The sequence below is a fragment of the Engraulis encrasicolus genome, chromosome 23, assembly GCF_034702125.1.
Source record: "Engraulis encrasicolus isolate BLACKSEA-1 chromosome 23, IST_EnEncr_1.0, whole genome shotgun sequence".
In the NCBI taxonomy this organism is placed as follows: Eukaryota; Metazoa; Chordata; class Actinopteri; order Clupeiformes; family Engraulidae; genus Engraulis; species Engraulis encrasicolus.
Genome location: NC_085879.1, coordinates 34,135,204 through 34,158,290, shown reverse-complemented (window position 1 = coordinate 34,158,290; position 23,087 = coordinate 34,135,204). Strand labels below are relative to the sequence as shown.

Genomic DNA, 23,087 nt, shown 5'->3' with positions numbered 1-23,087 from the left:
TATGTGCCGAATTGTGTTGAAGGAACAGATTGATGGGGACACTCTGTACTAAGCCCTCTTAGTCTTCACACCACAGACTGCTATGCAGCGCACGCAATTACAACACCCCCCCTGTCGATATATTTATAGATGGATGCTCATGAGCACGCCACTCATATATGGAACATGTACTATATGCTCCCTCGCTCTCTGTCTGCTTCTCTCTGTCTCGCACGCAAACCCACACATCCTCCTTTCTTTGCATGATCACATGCAGACCTACACGCATACATACATTCGAAACACATATGTACGTGCTCGGAATGGAGAGCATGGTTAGAGTGCATCGCATGAAAAGAGGAAGTATGTATAGTTCAGGTTCTGCACACCCCCTCCCCTCCTCTCCTTCACCACCACCCCTTTCTCCTGTGACACTTTGTCTGACCTTTGAGCATCGCCGACGACTGCTGCTGTTGTCTGGCAGATGCGCTCCACGAGTCACGCAAGCCGAGCCCTTACGTAACGTAGCTTGTGTGTGCATCTTTGCCATTCAGGCTATGCATGCATGCCTGCTCGCGGCCACGGGCACAGCTTTGATGTGTTTATGTGGGCACAAGTGCAGAGTCATATAGTGAAGGCTTGAAATACTAAATAAGCACCATGAAAAGAACATTTGTGAAGGGTTAATAATAAGTGTGTGCTATACATTTTATTACTGCATTGTATAATTAAGACCGGGCACAGGAATTTGGTTTCTTTATGGAATCAAAAGAAATAGGCCTAACAATAACGTATTAATTCTTTGTGTATTTTTTGCATTTGTGTATTTGTGTAAGGTGACAGACACCGTAGCCCCATAACGCATGCTGTTCCACCGTGGAATTCTGTAATAGTCATCGAAAAGTTACAATAACTCCATAGTACTGCACTACTATGACATAACTCAGGGCCTTTAGTAATGCAGTATGACTTGGTCATTGCCATGCCATTCTGGTAACAGCACATGTATAATGCTGTATCTTAACGGGTTAATTTAAGTACTCTATACTCTGATACAATACTTACAGAGTAACATCAACACTATGAGTGTTACATTTGAGGCTATATGGTAGGTGTTGAATTAAAACTTTGAAATTTACGGTGTGAAAAATACATTTGTGCCCTACAAAGTGAAAAGGCAGTAACTATGCTGAGCTTCGAAATGAATAAAATGACTTTAAAATGATCCTGTTATCCAGCCTAAGTTTTAGGTAGATTGTTGACATGTGGCTGTTTTGTTACTTTATATTACCAGTTGTTGAATTAAAAAGAAGTTAGTTGTTGACTTTGAAAAGAACATTTGGCCATGCACGTTGTGTTGTTAATGTGTGTATGTGTTTGTGTGCTCATTTGTGTAAATGCTTATACTGTACCTCTCCCTCCCTCTGTGTGTGTGTGTGTGTGTGTGTGTGTGTGTGTGTGTGTGTGTGTGTGTGTGTGTGTGTGTGTGTGTGTGTGTGTGTGTGTGTGTGTGTGTGTGTGTGCGCGTGTGTGTGTGCGTGTGCGTGTGCGTGTGCGTGCGTGTGTGCGAGTGCTTATACAGTGTATTTTTGTTTATGTGTGTTTGTATTTGTATGTGTAACTGTGCTTCTACGTGTGACAGAACGTGTTTGTATTGCTTCAATTGAGTGTGCATGTGTTTGTATGTGTGTGTACAAAAGCGCTACTGAATGTGTGGGTGCACGTGTGTATATGCACGTGTTTGTTTATGATCGCTTTTTCTGTCTGAGTCTTCGTCTGTGTATGTGTGTCTGAGAGCATTTGTTAACTTGAGTATGTGAATGTGAGAGTGTATCTACTATATGTATTCATAGCCGTGTGAAAGCATGCGTGTGTGTGTGTTTGTGTGTGTGATTGTGTGACCATAGGGCAGCATGAGCATGTGTGTGTGTGTGTGATTGTGTGACTATGGCAGCATGCGGAGCATGTGAGTGAGTGTGCATGTCTAACAGGCCGCCCACTTTTAGGAGGCGCCCATCTGAACAATGAGCTGCACATGTCAGGCAGCATGCACGCTTCAGGCATCCCTTCTGTCTGTCTGTCTGTCTGTCTGTCTGTCTGTCTGTCTGTCTGTCTGTCTGTCTGTCTGTCTGTCTGTCTGTCTGTCTGTCTCTCTTTACAAAACTTTTCTTGTCTCTCTCCTTCTTTTGCCTTTCTTTCTTATAGTCTGTCATCCTTTTACATTTCTTCCTCTCTTTTCCTCTCTCTCTTTTACGTGCTTCAGCCCTCCCCCAATTGTGCTGAGGTGGTTGAGAGTGAGTGTAGCGTGCTGAGAGCGAGAGAGTGTGTTTGAGAGAGAGAGAGAGAGAGAGAGAGAGAGAGAGAGAGAGAGAGAGAGAGAGAGAGAGAAAGAGAGAGAGGCTGAATAAAAAGAGAATGAGAGAGTGAGAGAGGTAAAGAGGCGAAAGAGAAAAAGAGGGAGTGAGAAAGCAGAATAAAAAAAGAAAGAGAGAGCGAGAGAGAGAGAGAGAGAGAGAGAGAGAGAGAGAGAGCGAGAGAGAGAAAAGCTGAATAAAAAGAGAAAGAAGAGGGAAGAGGAGGAGGGCCCGTGCTGTGAGAACTGGGCAGAGCCTCTTATACCAATCCCAAGGCTTTTCCCCTCCCCTCCTGCCCTCCTGCCTGCCTGCCTGCACCCCTCCCTGTCTGCTGTGGTGCCGTGGCTTGCTCTATGCACGCACAGGACACAGTGGGGGGAAAAAGAAGTGCACAAGACAGAGAGAGAGAGATAGAGAGAAAGAGAGAGGGATTAAAAAACAGAAGGGCAGGAGAGAGATAGAGAGACAGAGAGAGAGAGAGATAAAGGGAGAGAGCGAGAGTGAGATATATAGAAAGAGGGGGAGGGCGACATAGATAAAGAAAGAGAGAGAGATAGAGATAGAGTTAGAGAAAGAGAGAGAGAGAGTTGTAGGCACGTTCTTGTTTTGCTTTCAAGTTCTCGCTCTCTGCGCTGAATCAGTTGTGCTGCCGTGACAGTTTGCTCCTGCTGTGCTGTGGTGCCTGTGCTCTGATACAAACACTCACACACACGCACACACACGCACACACACACACAGACGGCGACTGAAAACACCCGGCGGCGTGGCAACAAGGGAGTGAGCGCCAACTTCAGCGGCTGACTCTGATTCTTCAAGCCAGTGTAAGCAGAGAGAGAGAGAAAGAACGAGAGAGGCGGAGAGAATCGGAGAGAGAGAAATAGAGAGAGAGAGAGAGGCAGCTGCAGGGCTTCCTTTTCTGTCTCAGCAGCACCTGGACAGACGCCATTCACCGCGGGGGGAAGCAGTACGCAGCTTCTCGCCACATCTCGTCTTCCCTCTCTGGGGTGCTACTCTTCTGCTGCCGTGAAGTTCGGAAGGAGGCCAAGCCAGCACACAGAGATTAGCCCCGAGGCCTGACCACCATTACTGCAGCCACTGGATAATTACCAACCACAGACGATCGACCAAACCAACCAACCAACCAGCTGGCAGCGTTTGCAGCACACCTTCCTTCTCAGGTAGCCTTCGGGTGTGTTTTTTACCGTGTGTGTGTTTGCGAGTGTCCATTGCCAATACCAACCGCCGGCACCACCAGAAGACGTAGGCTACAGCTTGCTCTGCACCTTTCCTCCTGCTCAGGTAGACTTTGGGCGTGTTCATTCACGTGTGTGTGTTTGTGAGCGTCCATCGGCAACGACCAATCAGCAGCACCAGCAAGCAGCACACCTGCTCCGCACGCACCCTTCTTTCTCAGGTTTAGACTTTTGGGTGTGTTCATTCACTCGTGCGTGTGTATTTGTGACTTTCCACCGTCTCCCACCAGAACCGGTAGAAGAACGTCTACTTCATACCCTTCCTTCTCTGGGTAGAACTTTGGGTGTGTTCATTCATTCGTATGTGTGTACAGCATTCGTGATTCTCCGTCACCCACCTGAATCAGCATCAGAACATTTCGGCCTACTTCGTACCCTTCCTTCTCTGGGCAGAACTTCATCCATCCATCTATCCACGTGTGTGTGTGTACTGTGTACTGTGTACTGCATTCATCATGAGTTTCCGTCCGTCATTGTCATCGACCATGTCGACGACGAGCGAGGAGGACTGCCGCTCGCCCATCGGCCTGGACTGCTGCAGCTGCTGCCTGGACCTGGCCAACGGGTACCTGCCCGAGAGCCCCCGGCTGGGCGGCCTGGGCAGCCCCACCTTCAACAACCACTTCAGGCAGCTGCGCGAGCAGCTGGTCTTCCAGGACAACCTGAACACGGACAAGCTGAACAACATGATCATGCGCCAGGACTCGCTGGAGTCGGTAGTGCGTGACCCCTGCTACCTGCTCAACGAGGGCATCTGCAACAGCAACATCGACCAGACCATGCTCTCCATCCTGCTCTTCTTCCACGGGTAAGCTCACACCTCATTACGTTTTTTACAGTATTGTGTTTCTCAAAGGGGGCACCAGTGTTCCCCAGGGGGGGTCGTTAGAGAGCCCCTTAGGGGGCGTTGAGAAGGATACTGCAGCTGACAATAGTTGTTTTATGCTTTTAGGGCTTTATTTAGACAGGAGAGTCAAAGATGGTGACAGGAAATGAGTGGGAGAGAGAGATGGGACAGGGATCTGAAACAGCAACATCAGCCAGACCATGCTCTACATCCTGCTCTTTTTCCACAAGTCAAGTCTGCGTTATTGTCAGTTTCTTCATATGCATATAGGTCATACAAGACATTGGAATTGCATTTCTCTCTATCCCATTCAAAGACATAGACATACACAAACAGCAACAGTTTCAGTTTCTTCATATGCATAGGTCATACTGTACAAGAAATTGAAATTATGTTTCTCTCTATCCCATTCAAAGACGTAGACATACACAGGACTGACATTAACAGGACAGACATTGAAGTGCTGACAGGACCAAGTAGTTAAGTAAGAAATTAAGTTAAGTAATACTAAATCAACAGAATCTACTGCATTTGTGCCAATGTCTGTCTGTCTGTCTGCCTGTGTCTGTCTGTCTGTGTCTGTCTGTCTGTCTGTCTGTCTGTCTGTCTGTCTGTCTGTCTCTCTCTCTCTCTCTCTCTCTCTCTCTCTGTATGTCTCTCTCTCTCTCTCTCTCTCTCTCTCTCTCTCTCTCTCTCTCTCTCTCTCTGTCTGTTTTTTAACCTCTTAGCGCAAAGCCTATGTCATAACCTTACTGTTACCAAAATTGTAATGACTATGTCTTAATCTGTCACTTAAGGCTCTCCGTACTGTCATACTAATGTTGTTATGATGTAGTTGAGTATTTTCAGCAAATAGTGAAAAGGGCCGCCAGCAGCTCCATCTGCAGTAAGAGGCTACGCAACAGCACTTAAGGCTACATGTGTACTGAATAGTGAAAAGGTTATTTCTACTTTATTTATGAAGACATCTTTGTGGAGCTTGAAGCTTGTGTGTGTGTGTGTGTGTGTGTGTGTGTGTGTGTGTGTGTGTGTGTGTGTGTGTGTGTGTGTGTGTGTGTGTGTGTGTGTGCGTGTGTGTGTGTGTGTGTGTGTGTGTGTGTGTGTGTGCGTGTGCGTGTGCGTGTGTGTGTGTGTGTGTGTGAGTGAGTGATCAAAAGAGCAAATTCTTTGAGGAGCTTCAACTTCAATTTCAACTTTGCTCTTTTGACTATACCATGAACTGAATGAATGAGAATCTTCTCAGACGTATGTCACGTGTATGCCTTTTTTTTTTGTCTTGCCCTCAACTTCAACTTCAACCTTAACCACCTCTACAAGTGCAAGCTTTTCCGGGGAACTTCATACTAGAACTCAAAACTCCTCAGCGGCGAGAGAGACAGAGACAGAGAGAGCGAGAGAGAGAGAGAGAGAGAGAGAGAGAGAGAGAGAGAGAGAGAGAGAGAGAGAGAGAGAGAGAGAGAGAATACGTTGTGTCTGTGGGGTAATACAAATTTTCAGGTGCTCATCGGTATCTAAAATGGCAAACTTGAGGTGAAGAGAGAGTGTCCGAGGCATTCTGAAGTCCGTTAAAAGTCCTTTATTTATACACATCAAACCGATGCCTTCCGCTAATACGCTAATAGCCGTGAAGAAGGTTGTATGCGACAGAAATGCGTCGCCTTGATGTCCATGATGTAATCCCTGTATTCTGTAATATTAAAGCTTTCTATCCGCAACAGTAGGCTCAAAAAGACTAAAAACTCTGAAGTTCATGAGCAGGCTCTTTGGTAATGTTTTGCTTTTGCACAAAACTCCACATCCAGAGAAGGCTGTTTGCAGTGTTAATTTAACATTTTGAGAGCTATAACCCACTAGAAGAGGATTATATCCAGCTAGGTGGTAAATTAACACCGCAAAATGAACTACATACCCTGATAGGAAGAAACTAAGGTGTTGGTCTTGGATTCTTCTCTTAAATCTGGCAACAATGGGATTTGGAGGCGTAATTATGTACAAGGTGAGACGACAAATCAGTCACGCTCATGCCACATTGCAGCTGTAAAGAAATGTCAACCCCTAAGACTGAGTTATATAATAGAGGGCAAAACCATATTGAATTCCTACGATAATCGTTGCTTGTGTTTAGAACTTTGTCGACTTACAGTAAAATACTGACTCATGTTACAAGTGTACTTAAGAATGCGGAATGTAGAATGCAGAAAGGTCCTGCTGCCATTGTTTATGTTCAGAGGTCGTGTGAGTGATTCTTAAATAGACGACCATAAACACCCATTAATGACCTGGAACTGAAACGACCTCTCAGGCATGTGTTTTTTTTACACTGCATCACTGCTTTTTGATAAAAGCTAGGAACAGAGGCTGCCCATTATTATTATTGCTCACATGTTTCAATTCATTCATTATTGACAGAGAAGTTTAATGATCTGCACAACACTGTGGTGCAATAAGTAATACGTCTAAGCTGTATAGATGTAGGCCTATTTCTTAATTATTTTTACTAACTGTATTTACTTTCTAGAAAAGTATTGATATAAGTACTATTTACTTTTTGTACCTTTATAAGTTTAAGGGGTAGATACAGTCCCCCTTTTCACTATACAAGACCTTCCTGTAATCCATGAGACTTTATTCAAACTAAACCCACAATAGATTAAATGTCAAATTAAGACGGGTGTGAAATAGTCCGACTTGTTGTTCACAAGGATTAAAATGTCATACACACAAGGCAGAGGTAGAGCTAGAGGCAGTTCTGTTGGCATGAGTTACCTAACACACACACACACACACACACACACACACACACACACACACACACACACACACACACACACACACACACACACACACACACACACACACACGCACACGCGCACACGCACACGCACACGCACACGCACACGCACACGCACACACACACACACACACACACACACACGAGTGAGGAGTTAAGCTTAATAAGCACTTGTTTCGCCCCTCAATGTCAAGGAGTTCAGCACAAAGTGCTATCAACCTCATTAATTTCGCTTGCTGACAGACAGCATAACAGGAAAGGGTTTGTCCATGTTGATAATCTTTTAGGGGCTTTGGGTGAAAAGTTAGTAAACACATTCCCTCCGCACAGGAAATGTGTTCTAGTTAGAGCAGTTCCCTGTTTTAAAAATCTGTTTAAACGCTACTATATGACATAGCAACAGCACATCAAATTATGGCAAACGTTGCAGACTGTATCATATACTGCAAATGGTAGGTTAGGCATTCTGTTTGTGACAGAAAAATTGTGACAGCTACAGCAGTTTCCTGTTTTAAAAAACTGTGTAAGGTTAGGCTACTGAACTACATTGAAAATGGCCAATGGCAAATGTTGCTTACTGAATCATGTACAGAAGATGGTGGCTTGCCTTCGTCAGTGGCATACATTTAATACATGTAGTACCAACAGTTCCATGTTTTAAAATCAGTGTATGCTTAGGCTACTGTTCCACATAGCAACTGATAAGGAACAGCAAACGCTGACTGTAAAGTTAGGCATAGCTTTCCTATACGTGTCATTATGTCAGCGACGCACACATTTGGGTTGAAAGTTCACTGTGGACTTGCCAGTCAGGCAACGTAATGCTATACATATCTGATAAGGATGCTGTAAAGAAAGCATTTTCTGTCTCACTTTTACTGAAGAGCGAGAAGTGACATCATTGTGCTGTAAACAGTAGAGTTGCTGTTTTAACCTCTGCTGTAAAAAGAAACAGGCCTACCGTACCCACTGGCACTGACCTCTTACCGCAATATATACGGTACACGCACAGTACATTTTTGCAGAGTTAATGCGGCACCGCTTTGTGCAGAGCCTACGGTATGTTATAACCTTTCTGTCACCAAAATTGTAATGGCTGTCTTAATCTGTTACTTAAGCATCTCTGTGATGTCATAGCAATATTGCTTATGATGTATTTCCAGCAAATAGTAAATAGGCCCGCCGGCGATCCCAATTGCAGTAAGAGGCTACAAGAGTCAGATTCAACCCTCAAAGTGTTGGTACTAGGTCTACTCTCTACACGGCAAAACTTACTGCGTCTTCACAAAATTAACCCACGGAGTCAGCTGACTTGATTACAGTAAACCCAATGAATGTAAACACAGCTAATTTCCTTCTGGCTTAGGGGAAAGGTTATGTGTACCCAGCACGAAAGTAATGAGTACATTGCAATCTTTTTTTTAATCACCAATCTGATAACACAGGTAAATATTGATCGGTAGCCTAAAAAAAATAGGTGAAGGTTGCGTTTTTTTGGCAGGCTCATTTATTGCCATTGCCATGGAATCATTTCTCGTTATCTTACTATCTGATGTTGTCTTCTTCTGTAAGTAGTAAACCTCTGATAACAAACAATGATTCGTGGGTTGTTTGCGTGCTTTGCCTATGTATAGCCTACGTACGTCCCCAAGACGCTGAAGTCACTCTGCAAGGGCAGTTGGAGATGCATAGATAATATCTACCTAAAGAGTCTTGCGCCGGGTTAATGTGTAATCCGTCTTATCATGATGCCTGCCCTTTTGGACATTGGCGAGCTGGAAGGTCCTCAGTCTGAGCCATCATTAATCTGGGGTCATAAATACCTCTGGGTACAACATATTGATGATACGTGGAGAGAGTGCCAGCAATCTCTGTTTATCAGTCAATCCGAATGTTAGGCAGAGAGGACCCTGACCTTGATTGATTAACTACCGTACCAACCCGCAGCACTTCAAGTCTGCAGTGATGTCTAGATTTGACAGCTCTGAAAGAAAGTGTTGTCTTTCTCTTGTGGAAGTACAGTACACACCAGGCAGTTTTTGCTTTTTTGAAACAATGTTTCGAAAACTGAAATGCAAAGTTGAGCTTGAAATGTTTCAGCAACACTAATTATTTTTCAAAAGTTTGAAAGATGTAATGATGCTCTGAAAGTGAGAATAAGATGTTGAAATTGAGCATTTCAGATGCTCATCAACTTGCAATGGAGTGGAAACTGCTTCTGAACCCTGGGATTGATTGAGTAACGACTGTACCCAGGACCTCACGCCTGGCACGTCCATCCTATTTGACAGCTGAAAGAAAGCTCTGTCCTCGCTGCCTTAAAGCGACGCTTAACACTCCTTCATCTCTACTGCTGGGTTATGAAATGACCACTTGCAGTAGGTTTCTGGAATGCAGCGTCTACGACTCTACATTTATTTGGAAGTTAAAATATGTACAAAACTTGCTACAGTACAAAACTTCCAAAACTTCAGTATTTCATCAACTTGCAACAGGATGGCAGTAAACTTCTGAATAGGCTATCTAATTGCACTAATTCGGTTTGGAGTTGCAGGCCATGGTTCTATAGCTGGAACGAGAGATGCAGGAACAAGCTTCAGCAGTCCGGTCTTAACGAAAAAGGCCCATTAGGCCTGCTACCAATAATTTATAAACGTTAGAAAATGTTTTGTTTTCAAGGCCAGAGTTTCCGGCCTGTTGGCTTATACTGTGTAGTCTAAACTGAAGAGGTAGCAGAAAGTGCGTCCAAAACCGGACAAACATAATGTTTAATGAAAAGCACAAGCCTGAAAAAGTTCACTTGAAGTGAATGAATGAGACAAGAAAAGGAGCAAGTTTGCAAGCATTCCACTTAATGCTATACAGAAGAGGATTTTTTGGTTAATGTTGCTTTAATCACAGGATTGGAGGAATGGAGACTGCGTTTCCTTGGCACCACTGCCTGTGGAGACTAGCAAGGACGTTTGCAGATGCTGAAGGATGATCTGTTTTTTCCTACTTCCATTTTACCTTACGTAACTCTGCCGCTTTTTAAACATCGACGACCAAAGCAAACATCTCTCTCTCTCTCTCTCTGTCTCTCTCTCTCTCTCTCTCTCTCTCTCTCTCTCTCTCTCTCAGTCTCTCTGTCCCTCTCTCTTTCACCGCTTTCAGCTTGATAAATATCCTTGTCCCCGTTTCTGTCCTGACAGTGGCCCTGTGATATTTGTGCAGAAGGCCCGGGGGGCTTGGACACTGTATTTGATATCCCTGTGATAAAGTAGGTGTGTCTGTTTAATAAAAAACAAAGCTGGGACTTACTGAAATGTTGGCAGGACCAAACCAGTTCACTTCAGCTCTCAGGCCAAGGGAACACTGCTGCGGTCAGACACACACACACACACACACACACACACACACACACACACACACACACACACACACACACACACACACACACACACACACACACACACACACACACACACACACACACACACACACACACACACACACACACACACACACACACACACACAAACACACACACACAAGAGGGAAGACCTCTGTGGCCTCTGTGTGGCTAAAATACAGACGCTTACTCAACCTGCAAGAATGAAAACAAGTGGGCTTGAGCAAGCAGGCAGCAGTGGTGAAAAATAAAAAAATAAAATACAGGCCTTAAGGATTCCACCCAAAGCAGCTTCTGTTAGCTCACTCTGTGCTGACTTTGTCTGAAGTGCTGACTTTGCACTGAGTACGGCATCAACAGTCTTTAAGTATACAGTTGTGCCTGCTGCCACTGCAGCTTGTTTACAAAAATAGGATTCGTAAAGTCTTTAAATATGGCATTAAGAATGGTAAAAAAAACAACTTGTCACAAACATTATACTGTACAACCGCTCATATACACACACAAGCACTGGCGCAGGCATAGATACACAGACAGACACACAGACAGACACATGCACGCACGCACGCACGCAAGCACACACACACACACACACACACCCTACATACATATTTTGGAGTAATTCCTTTCAAAATGTTACTTTTGTCAAATTACTGATTTCCCGAAAAAAGCCATTTTGCAAGACGTGTGAATGTTTTGCATGGGTTGGTCTTCCCTGGTATCATTTAATTTAATAGTGTCTTTTTTTGTCATGTATCTAGACTTAAAAAATATTTATCATAACAATTTGGATTGGCCTATCTAGCCCTAATCCAAAGAGGTTTCCAATCGAGTATTTGGTTTGCATATCTGACACTCGGCTACAGGGCAGAAGAAGTGGGACAGTACATTATTTTTCTTAATCACCAATGTGATTAACAACACGGGTGAATTTTGACTGGTGGCTGAACAAAAAGGTGAAAAAGGCCTCTCTCCTCCTCTCCTCTCCTCTCCTCTCCTCTCCTCTCCTCTCCTCTCTTCTCTTCTCTTCTCTTCTCTTCTCTTCTCTTCTCTTCTCTTCTCTTCTCTTCTCTTCTCTTCTCTTCTCTTCTCTTCTCTTCTCTTCTCTTCTCTTCTCTTCTCTCCTCTCCTATGGTCTCTCTCCTCTCCTCTCCTCTCCTCTCCTCTCCTCTCCTTTCTTCTCCTCTCCTCTCTGGGCCCTCTCCATTGGCATTGGCCCATCAGGTATACAAGGCCACCACCCGGCCGCACAGCCTTGCACGAAATGACCCGGCACTGCACTGCTCCACTTTGCTCTGAGCCTGAGTGCCTGGCGAGCTGTTTGCCCGACAAACAAAAACTGATGGCCAGAACACTTTGTTCTCTTCCTCCGAACGTGCACGTTTTCTTGGCAGCGCGGAAGGCCGTTTTTCCAGGCGCTTAAAAATACCTTAATGTTTCTCTCTCTCTTTCTCTCCCTCTCTCTCTCTCTCTCTCTCTCTCTCTCTCTCTCTCTCTCTTTTGCAGCAGCGAGACACGCAGGAATGGCCTCCGTCACACGTCACAAGGGGACACAGACGCAGGGACACGTGCTGAGATGTAGGTGTACACATACACACACACACACACACAAACACACGTACGCACACACACACACACACACACACACACACACAAAGACACACACACACACACACACACACAGACACACACACACACACACACACACACACACACACACACACACACACACACACACACACACACACACACACGTTTCTCTAGCCTATACCACTCATCCATGCATACAGGCACGTACACATCAACACGTTAAAAATGGCATCACACAGTTGCCCTGAAATGCATGCATGCAAAATCACACATCCGCAGATATGGCACGACGTGCCGCTCCTCCGTGATAGAGACATGCGGAATATACAGCGACAGCCTGTACTTATAAAAGCCGCTCCAGACATAAAAAAAACATGTGAAATGTGAAGGGTGGAAAGACTCGGTGCAGGGTCATAATAAAATTGATGTCTAACACATGAAGGCTCTAAGCACAGAATGTCCCAGGCAGAGTCTCTCTCTAAAAAAAACAAAAAAAAAAACGTAAAGACCCACTCTCTGGCACTTTGCAGTTAGGACTGAATACATAAAAATCTGTTTACTGTAGCTTGTCTGTCAACATGTCACTCCCTGAAAAGGGAAAGTACTGTATGATGGAAAAGACCATTCTGGAAAAAAATGACAGCCACAACTGTTGATACTCACAATAAGGATTGAATGCTGTACATAAAATGTGTTTACTGTAGATCGTTGTCAATCTGTCGCTCACTGGAAAAAGAAAACTGATGGATAAAATTATTCAGAGAAATGTTTCAAGAGGAAGATATACAGTCTATTTATGCACACAGTACTCTGACACACAAGATTACATAAAGTATGTTTACTGAAGCATTCTGTCAATCTATCATTCACTCAAAATGAAAAAATAGAATATGATGTATAAGATCATTCAAATAAATGTTACAAGTGGTAGTTATACAGGCCATATATACATGGTTCACATGCTACAAGAAAAGCTCTTATAATATGGAATGTATGAAATGTGTTTACTGATGCTCACTGTCGATCGGCCATCCACTCAAAAGGAATAATACAGTATGATGGGTAAGATCCTTCAGAGAAGTGTTTCAAGTGGAAGATACACAGTCTCTATATGCATCGATCGCATGCCAAAGACGCAGCTTTGATTCTTGCGCTAAGGAAGAATTCCTAATGGCTCTCTTCTATAGCCCCTTGTCAGTCTATTGTTCTCTGAAGAGAAATGATGGACAAGATCACTCTGATTTTTTTTAAAAGGCGGAGAACACAACAGTGTGTACCGTACAAGAATATATGCGCCGCTCGCACGCTATACAGAGACAGCTGGTACAGATTTGGCCCGTTTCATAACTGAAGTCATCTGCACGGTCCCTCCAAGTCAAACAGAGGGTACCGCAGAGTAAAAGATATATGGCCTTAATTATTCCTTTATGGTTTGGCTGCAGGGTGGTTTACTGTAACCAGCGTTCACGCTGTCCCTGGGCAATAACCTGACTGAGGTCTACTGTACTATATAGTAGAGAGGTTAAGACAAAAAAAGGGCCTTTGACTTCAAGTCATGATGCAAAGGTCCCCTTTGGCATGGAAGTACCTTAGGGTCATACAAACAAATTTATCCTAAGACACAAGTGAGATCACTCTTTTTTTCGGAAATAAACACGTTTTTTCAAAATGGCCGCCAATGCTTCGAAAAATTCTCTATAGAGTCTATAACTTTGCTTCTGTTACCGCTATGATGACAAACTTGGTGTCAAAGTATACATTTTTGGGGTCAAGGAATCCAATAAAATATGTCTCAAGTAAAGAAAAACAACAGTTTATCCATAAAATGATAATTGGAGGTAAAATATGCGATTTTTTAAATTAAAAAAATGTGTGCCAAAAGCATATTGCGTTCATACGTTAGTTAAATACTTATCAAATAAGTGTTCAAATAGTGTATTGTAGAGAGTAGGACAACAACAACTATGTTCACAGTTTGAGGTAGGCATGCCATACCAACAATAGTGATTAAAACTCATAGCTTAGCGTCAAAATGGCTGCCAATGCATCGAAAATTCCCTATAGAGTCTATAACTTTGCTTCTGTTACCGCTATGATGACAAACTTGGTGTCAAAGTATACATTTTTGGGGTCAAGGAATTCAATAAAATATGTCTCAAGTAAAGAAAAACAACAGTTTACCCATAAAATGATAATTGGAGGTAAAATATGCGATTTTTTAAATTAAAAAAATGTGTGCCAAAAGCATATTGCGTTCATACGTTAGTTAAATACTTATCAAATAAGTGTTCAAATAGTGTATTGTAGAGAGTAGGACAACAACAACTATGTTCACAGTTTGAGGTAGGCATGCCATACCAACAATAGTGATTAAAACTCATAGCTTAGCGTCAAAATGGCCGCCAATGCATCGGAAATTCCCTATAGAGTCTATAACTTTGCTTGTTATCACTATGATGACAAACTTGGTCTCAAAGTATACATTTTTGGGGTCAAGGAATTCAATAAAATATGTATCAGGTAAAGAAATACAACAGTTTACCCATAAAAGGATAATTGGAGGTAAAATATGCAATATTTTACATTTAAAAAATGTGTGACAAAAGCATATTGCGTTCATACATTACTAATAATTAAGTACATATGAAATAAGTGTCCAATTAGTGTATTGTAGAGAATAGTAGGACAACAACAACTATGTTCACAGATTGAAGTAGGCATGTCATACCTACAAGAGTGATTAAAACTCATAGCTCAGTGTAAATGCATTACTAACACTTTCTATTTAGACATTACAGCACTATGGGAACATGAACCATGGCATCCACAGAGAGACATGCAAGGCAGCTTCTGCATGAAGCAATTGCAAGGTGCTTTACAATTAGTTTTACACTTGCTAATGTTCTGGCAAGTTCTGGCAAGTCCTTAGAAATAGTGGCAGCTGTAGTGTAGACAGGTGTTGGTGGAGCATCTGCGGAATCTTGCTGCCATCCCCAAAGAGATGGTGAGACTGCTGCATGGTGTTTGGCAAGTCTATTGCCCCATACATGTCCACTCTAAAGAGAAACATGATTCGTGACACAAATGCCCTCCAATATTGTAAGGCACAGTTATATTATGTCCCTATGCAAAATTGCTTTACCTGAAAAGCTACTATCAGGAGGTGCTGATGGAGTGCATCACTGCTTGGTGACATGTGATCAGTCTTTTCTTTTGTGGAAGAAGAGGGATTAAAGTAACGTTAAAATATATTTCAAATGTTACCTACTATCAATTAGACAAGGATTTTCATTATCAATACTGATGCTGATTTCGCTTTTCATTGTGCATTATTATGAGCTTCGTTGATGACTTTTACGGGCTAGTCTCAGATGACGCAAGTAACGCCGGCGCAGTTTTAGCAGCAGAAAAGCTGTTCGGCTTGTGTTGATAATAATACATTTCTGGACTATTTACAAATTTCCAAATGCTTCGTTTTGTGGGCACAGACCATATTGTACTACTGTAGAAGTTTGGTGTCGTGATGTGATTTTTGTGGGGTAAGTTTGGAGATAATGTCCGGGATCCATGTGCGCTTGTGACAAGCTATCCGGAATAAACATTGAATAACCCGGTAACTCTGTTGATGTAAGCCTAAGGCAGAAAACACTTCGGGTGGACTACTAGATGGCTGTCACGGTTCAAATGGCATTAGGGTGAATCTTCTCCGAACCATCACTCTAAGGACTTTCATTGCATGCCAAGCAATTGTGGGGCTGGTACACTGTATATGACTGTGAACAGTGGCAACATGTATGACTGAGATGGAGGGCATGAAGTAGCCTCCGTAAGGCTGGCATAATGTGCAGCCCATGAGATCCATTCTCCAGCTATAAGGTTCTCTTTCAAAAGAATGTTTCTGACTCTCTCCTACCACTGGAAACCTTCTTCAATTACATTGATGAGAGGACAGGAGGCTGGATGAGGATCATGACTGTTGGTATTCAAGGCAGGAACATATAAGACCTCATCGGGTGGCAGAGACACATCTAGATCCTTGCTTGTGTATAGTGAAGTGGCAAGGATATCACATCCCCATTCCCCATTTTAGCTGGATCTAGGATGTTGGCTGTCTGAGGAAAATTGCTGTTGAATGCTGATGCATGTTCCATGGAGGGCTGATGTTGCTGTCGTTGATGAAGGGTTATGGTCAATGTTGTCAATACCACCAGTTGTGAAGACACCCTTAACTGCCTGAAGTGGGGCCAGAACACCATTCTTTTACTTTTCTATCCAAGGCAAAGGTGGCAGCCCTCCTCAGTTCCTTTTTGTTGCCCACCTCACCACAGAAGGTGGTTCACATGATGGTGATGATGATGATGATGATGATGATGATGATGTGGGTGAAGTCTTGTTTGGTGGACTCATCAGTCATGCGCCGTGTTTTTACTGGGCAGTCAGGCTCTTCATGTTTTTTTTTCTTTCTTTTTCTTTCATCAAGCTTTTGCATACAACAGATGCTGTGTAACCCAGTAAATGGGTAGTGGACATGGAAAAGCATAATAGGGCCCCTTTCACTAACAAGTTTTTGGAGGAAGAGATAAGTAAAGTCACTCTGATGACAAAGTAGGCTACATGATCATTTACTTTGTGTGAAATGTCCTTATTTACCTCCAATTTTCTTTTTCTTTACCTGAGACATATTTTATTTCCTTGACCCCAAAAATGTATACTTTGAGACCAAGTTTGTCATCATAGCGATAACAGAAGCAAAGTTATAGAATCTACAGGGAGTTTTCGATGCATTGGCAGCCATTTTGACGCTAAGCTATGAGTTTTAATCACTATTGTGGGTATAACATGCCTACCTCAAACTGTGAACATAGTTGTTGTTGTCCTACTCTCTACAATACACTATTTGAACACTTATTTGATAAGTATTTAACTAACGTATGAACGCAATATGCTTTTGTCACACATTTTTTTAATTGAAAAATCGCATATTTTACCTCCAATTATCATTTTATGGATAAACTGTTGTTTTTCTTTACTTGAGACATATTTTATTGGATTCCTTGACCCCAAAAATGTATACTTTGACACCAAGTTTGTCATCATAGCGGTAACAGAAGCAAAGTTATAGACTCTATAGGGAATTTTCGATGCATTGGCGGCCATTTTGACGCTAAGCTATGAGTTTTAATCACTATTGTGGGAATGACATGCCTACCTCAAACTGTGAACATAGTTGTTGTTGTCCTACTCTCTACAATACACTAATTGAACACTTATTTGATATGTATTTAACTGAAGTACTAACGCAATATGCTTTTGTCACACATATTTTTATTAAAAAATCACGTATTTTACCTCCAATTATCATTTTATGGATAAACTGTTGTTTTTCTTTACTTGATACATATTTTATTGGATTCCTTGACCCCAAAAATGTATACTTTGACACCAAGTTTGTCATCGTAGCGGTAACAGAAGTAAAGTTATAGACTCTATAGAGAATTTGTCGATGCATTGGCGGCCATTTTGAAAAAACGTGTTTATTTCCGAAAAAAAGAGTGATCTCACTTGTGTCTTAGGATAAATTTATTTGTATGACCCCAAGGTACTTCCATGCCAAAGGGGACCTTTGCATCATGACTTGAAGTCAAAACTGACTTAACCTCCCTACTATAATGGACAAAATGGAGAATGAATGAGGAGGTTGGGTTGGCCAACCTTGGGGTGGAGTGTGTGTGTGTGTGTGTGTGTGTGTGTGTGTGTGTGTGTGTGTGTGTGTGTGTGTGTGTGTGTGTGTGTGTGTGTGTGTGTGTGTGTGTGTGTGTGTGTGTGTGTGTGTGTGTGTGTGTGTGTGTGTGTGTGTGTGTGTGTGTGTGCGCGCGCATGCATGCGTGTGTGTGTGTGTGTGTGTGTGTGTGTGCGTGCGTGCATGCGTGAGTGCGTGCCTGCCTGCGTGCGTGAGTGTGTGTGTGTTATTGCGTGCGTGCGTGTGTGTGTGTGTTTGTGTGTGCGTGTGTGTGTATATGTGTTATTATGTGATTAGATGACTTAGCAGGGATTCTCCATGACTTAGCGGAGGGGAAAGGATCTTAGGCAAGGTGGGTGGAGGAGAAGAACAAGAGGTTGCGTAAAAAACTAAAAACAAAACAAAACAAAACAAAGTGCACCAGAGGAGGTCACAGAGTACTAAACCCAGAGGCCCGAGACTGCTGCACTCCGGGGCACTTTTGTTTTTGCCTTTTTTCCCCCCTTTTGTTGTCTTTTTTTTCCACTTTGTTTTGGGCGGGAGACTGAGGGAGGGAGGAGCGGACGGTGAGGGGAAAAAAGAGAAACAGGAAGAGAAGTGTACTCCTGCAGGATCAGCGTGGAGGAAATCAGAGGCTTTCGAGGGGATCTGAGCCGGAATCCAGGGGATGAGGATTCGACTGCACACCTTGAACAACCCCGGCCGACAGTTACAGGGTTCAAGCTGTAGCAATGGCAGAAACCGATTGTGTGTAACTCAGCCGTACACAGAAAAAATATAATATTAATATGTTAAGCGTTGAATTAATACTGTTTTTTTTTTTTACTGTGTACAAAGGCAGTGTCCCGAAGGGGCCTAAATACTGTATGTCTGAAGTGAAGCAAAAAGACCTTATCATTCCAACAATGGAATGCTTTACTCTTCTACTAGCTCATCACAACTTTGTATCTTTCAGGCCATAGCTCACTTGTGATAGGGTTGTGATATTACTGGCTTTTGTGAAGGGCTGAGGCTGAATCCAAGGGATGACGATTTGACTGCACACCTTGAACAACCTTGGCCACCATTCACCTCATTCCACCAGTATGGAATGATTCCCTGTGTGCTAAAACATTAAAGATATTCTGTATGAACTCATTACAATATAACACACTTAATATGGGCTGTGTTGTTAGAGACTTAGATTGTTAATACCCATATAACCATGTTGATGCTCTTTTTTGAAACAGGAAAAGCAAGGGTTATGAAGTAGTGGTGTGGATCGGCACTGCCCTCACGATCCGATTCGATCACGATTCGGGAGGTAGTAGATCCGATTCGATTCGATTCTATTAGATCCAATCCGATTCGATTCAATTCTACAATGCATTGCAATGCATTACATTTCTACTGAACGCAAAGCAAATGTTCAGCCATGATGAGGAAATACAAGTAGTCAGATACTGAGCAACAATTTATTGGCTGTTTTCTGTATCAGTCTGTATCAGTCTTGCAATGTTTTGAAGTGTTTTTATTTAATTTAACATTCATTTGCTCCCGAAATATCCATGGAAGTAATTGAAACTTAAAAAAATTGCCGGATTGATTCTGGAACTTGCCGGATCTGGATCTGGATCGTCCATGCCCCGGATCGATTCGGATCGCCGAATCGATCATTGTTGACACCACTATTATGAAGCAAGGATTACAGTGTCAAGAAGCTAAATTGGTTAAAGAAATTCTGCCTCACGGCTAAACTTGATTATTTGTTTTAAAAAGTTGTTAGGCGCGCTTTGGATGTGTAAGGAACAATAGGCACTACAGGTCTCTGGTGTGTGCTGTGAAGAGGAGATTTGAAAAAGTGTGGCGTGCGAGCACAAGGTCAACAAGTCCGCATTCACACAAAACACATGTCACTGGTAGTGAGGAAAATGGTCATGAAATGAGTTTTGAAAAAATGTGTACAGGTCCAAAAAATCCAATCTAATCAAAGGCAGAAGTCTTTAAGATATTGAGAAGCACCTAAATAAATTCCACATTATTTCAAAATGATGAAAATCTATCTTTTTAATTATATAATTAAATCTAAACAAAACAAAAAATCTTCAGAGAACTTCAAAGATGCAGAGTCATTCTTCACAATCTATATGTATATAAGCACTATTCATTCAAGCTACCTTCTGGATTTGACTTGTCTTGTCTTGTTAGTGCCAGGCCATTACCTCCATACGTTTAAGCCGCACCTCTGTCACATAGGCTATATTCATTCAAGGTTCAACGGACGGACACACCCGTACATTATACAACATGCTAAATAGGCCAGTCTGTCTGGGAAGGAGACAAACTGCTCTCTCTGTCTTGTCAAAATAGTGAGGTAACCGCCTCAGCTATCACAACACTGGACCGCCTGTCTATCACGACATCCATCCACCTGGCATAGGCGTAAATAGAGTATTTTGAGCCTATGAATTAGGGAAACAAAAACGTAAATAAAATCATCCACAGTAAACTGTGAGTACAGGCTATTTCGATACGAATGGAAAAAAACAACCCAAGATGTAAATAAAGCGATAGTCTAAACTGTGTTTCCTACGCAAGCTCCGCATTTAGACGCGACAAACACAACTGTATAGTCTGATTACGACTCTTTCTATATGATGTTTACGCAGCAGACAATAACTCCACTGCCACAATCATAACACATACAGGTATGAGGCATATGCACAGTCTCCTTAATTGACTGTATGAATGGCCACATTGTTTTGACTAGGTGGATAGAGTTTTGACTGTCTGCCAAGTCCTGGATGCAAGCCCATGCTTTTGTTGTATGGTATAAGGAGGTCTTTTTTCCTCCCCGGAGACAGAGAGACACACAACTGGGTACTGACAGGCACTGTCTGTGTGGGGTCTCAGTAATGGATGGTGGCTCGGCTGTCTCTATTATATGTGAATAGAGTATAGTAGTTGATGTTGTTTGGGGGTGGGTGGGTGGTGGAGGTGCAGTCTGTTTAGTGTGGGCAGTGAAGAGTGTGTGTGTGTGTGTGTGTGTGTGTGTGTGTGTGTGTGTGTGTGTGTGTGTGTGTGTGTGTGTGTGTGTGTGTGTGTGTGTGTGTGTGTGTGTGTGTGTGTGTGTGTGTGTGTGTGTGTGTGTGTGTGTGTCTGTACGTATTGCTCTCTCTCTCTCTCTCTCTCTCTCTCTCTCTCTCTCTCTCTCTCTCTCTCTCTCTCTCTCTTTCTCTCTCTCTCTCTCCCTCCCTCTCTCTCTCTCTCTCTCTCTCTCTCTCTCTCTCTCTCATTCTCTCTCTCACTATCTCTATCTCTTGTCATGGCTCTGTGCACACACACACACACACACACACACACACACACACACACACACACACACACACACACACACACACACACACACACACACACACACACGCGTGTATGTATCTGCCTGTGTTTATGAGTGTGTTTGTGTGTGTCTGTACAGTGTGTCGGGCCCGGCCCGGCAGGGCAGGGCAGAGCAGGGTGGGGTGGGGGATCATTCAGGGCCATGATTAACCCAAACACAGGCCTTGCGAGCCCTGGCCAGAGCGTGGCACGCAATGGGCACTGGCGCACAGATTGTCTGTCTGCTCGCTAGACGCACCAACCAACTCCCTGCAGAGCCAGCGGAGCCAGCGAGAGATAAAGGCGACACAGTGCGGTGTTACAGTGCAACACAGAGTCTCTCTCGCTGATGTCGTGTACATACACACCAAACGTGCACGTGCACACACTCATGCACATATACACACAGACACAGACACAGACACAGACACAGACACAGACACAGACACACAGACACACACACACGCATACACACACACGCACGCACACATACACACACACATGCACAAAAACACGCCCGCACACACACACACACACGCACGCACGCATGCACGCACGCATGCACGCACACACACACACACGCGCGCACACACACAGACACACACTCCCTTCTGATGCCTCCGCTGTCTGTCTGCCTCACCCCCTTCACTCACGTCACGCCACCGGCGAGACGGTAGCCATAAAAAATAAACCAGTCCAGCCTGTTCCCACTGCAGTCAGTGTCACAGATGAAGGCAAAGGAAAGCATAACATACTGAGGGAGAGAGAGAGAGAGAGAGAGAGAGAGAGAGAGAGAGAGAGAGAGAGAGAGACAGAGCGAGAGAGCAAATATAGACATAAGCCTACAGAGAGAGGGAGAGAGAGAGAGAGATACTGAGAGAGAGAGAGAAAGAGAAAGCGAGAGAGACAGAGATAGAGATAGAGATAGAGATAGATAGCACATGTCCTACAGAGAGAAAAGGAGAGAACGAGAGAGAGAGAGCATCAAAGAGAGGAAATGAGGTGAGGTGAGGGAGGTCAGTAGAGGAAGGGCAGGTGAGGTGAAGTGAGCTTCTAGGGGCCGTACTAAGAGTGCTAAGGGGCCAGTGGCGGGCAGGATATGAAATGGTGCCTATAGTGAATCCTGAGGACGGCAGAAGAGTCCCTCTCATTGGGACACACGCACGCGCATGCACGCACGCACATGCACAGGCGCACGCACAGCACACACACACACACACACACAAGGAAGCCGGACACACAAGAGGGGACAAAGGGGCCAGTTGTCCCGGGTTCAGAGGGATGGGGGGCCCATAATTGGGTCCTCATTAAATTGAATATATTGAGTGGGGGGGGGGGGCCCTTTCAGATGATTTTGTCCTGGGCCCAGCCAAAGCTGTCAGCGGCCATGCACACACACACACACACACACACACACACACACACACACACACACACACACACACACACACACACACACACACACACACACACACACACACACACACACACACACACACACACACATACACACACACACACACAGCAAGTGCAAGAATGTTTTGCCCAGTAGACGAGAATGGTGGTGTGGAGCGACCTGTGTATAGTAAAACTGCCAAGACACAGAAACAAAAGCTCTCTCACACACACGCGCACACACACACACACACACACACACACACACACACACACACACACACACACACACACACACACACACACACACACACACACACACACACACACACACACACACACACACACACACACACACACACACACACACACACACACACACACACACACACA

General features: G+C 43.7%; 1 protein-coding gene across 1 annotated transcript in view; it reads left to right on the top strand.

Annotated features, from left to right (window-relative positions):
• The first annotated feature begins 2,740 nt into the window (after window positions 1–2,740).
• Window positions 2,741–23,087, top strand: part of tsc22d3 (TSC22 domain family, member 3) — a 68,489-nt gene continuing 48,142 nt past the window's right edge. Inside the window, exons 1-2 of the mRNA XM_063190070.1 lie at window positions 2,741–4,394; window positions 12,122–12,193. Of these exons, the coding sequence (XP_063046140.1) occupies window positions 4,042–4,394; window positions 12,122–12,193 (425 nt within the window). The 5' untranslated portion in view covers window positions 2,741–4,041. The remainder of the gene's footprint in view (window positions 4,395–12,121; window positions 12,194–23,087) is intronic.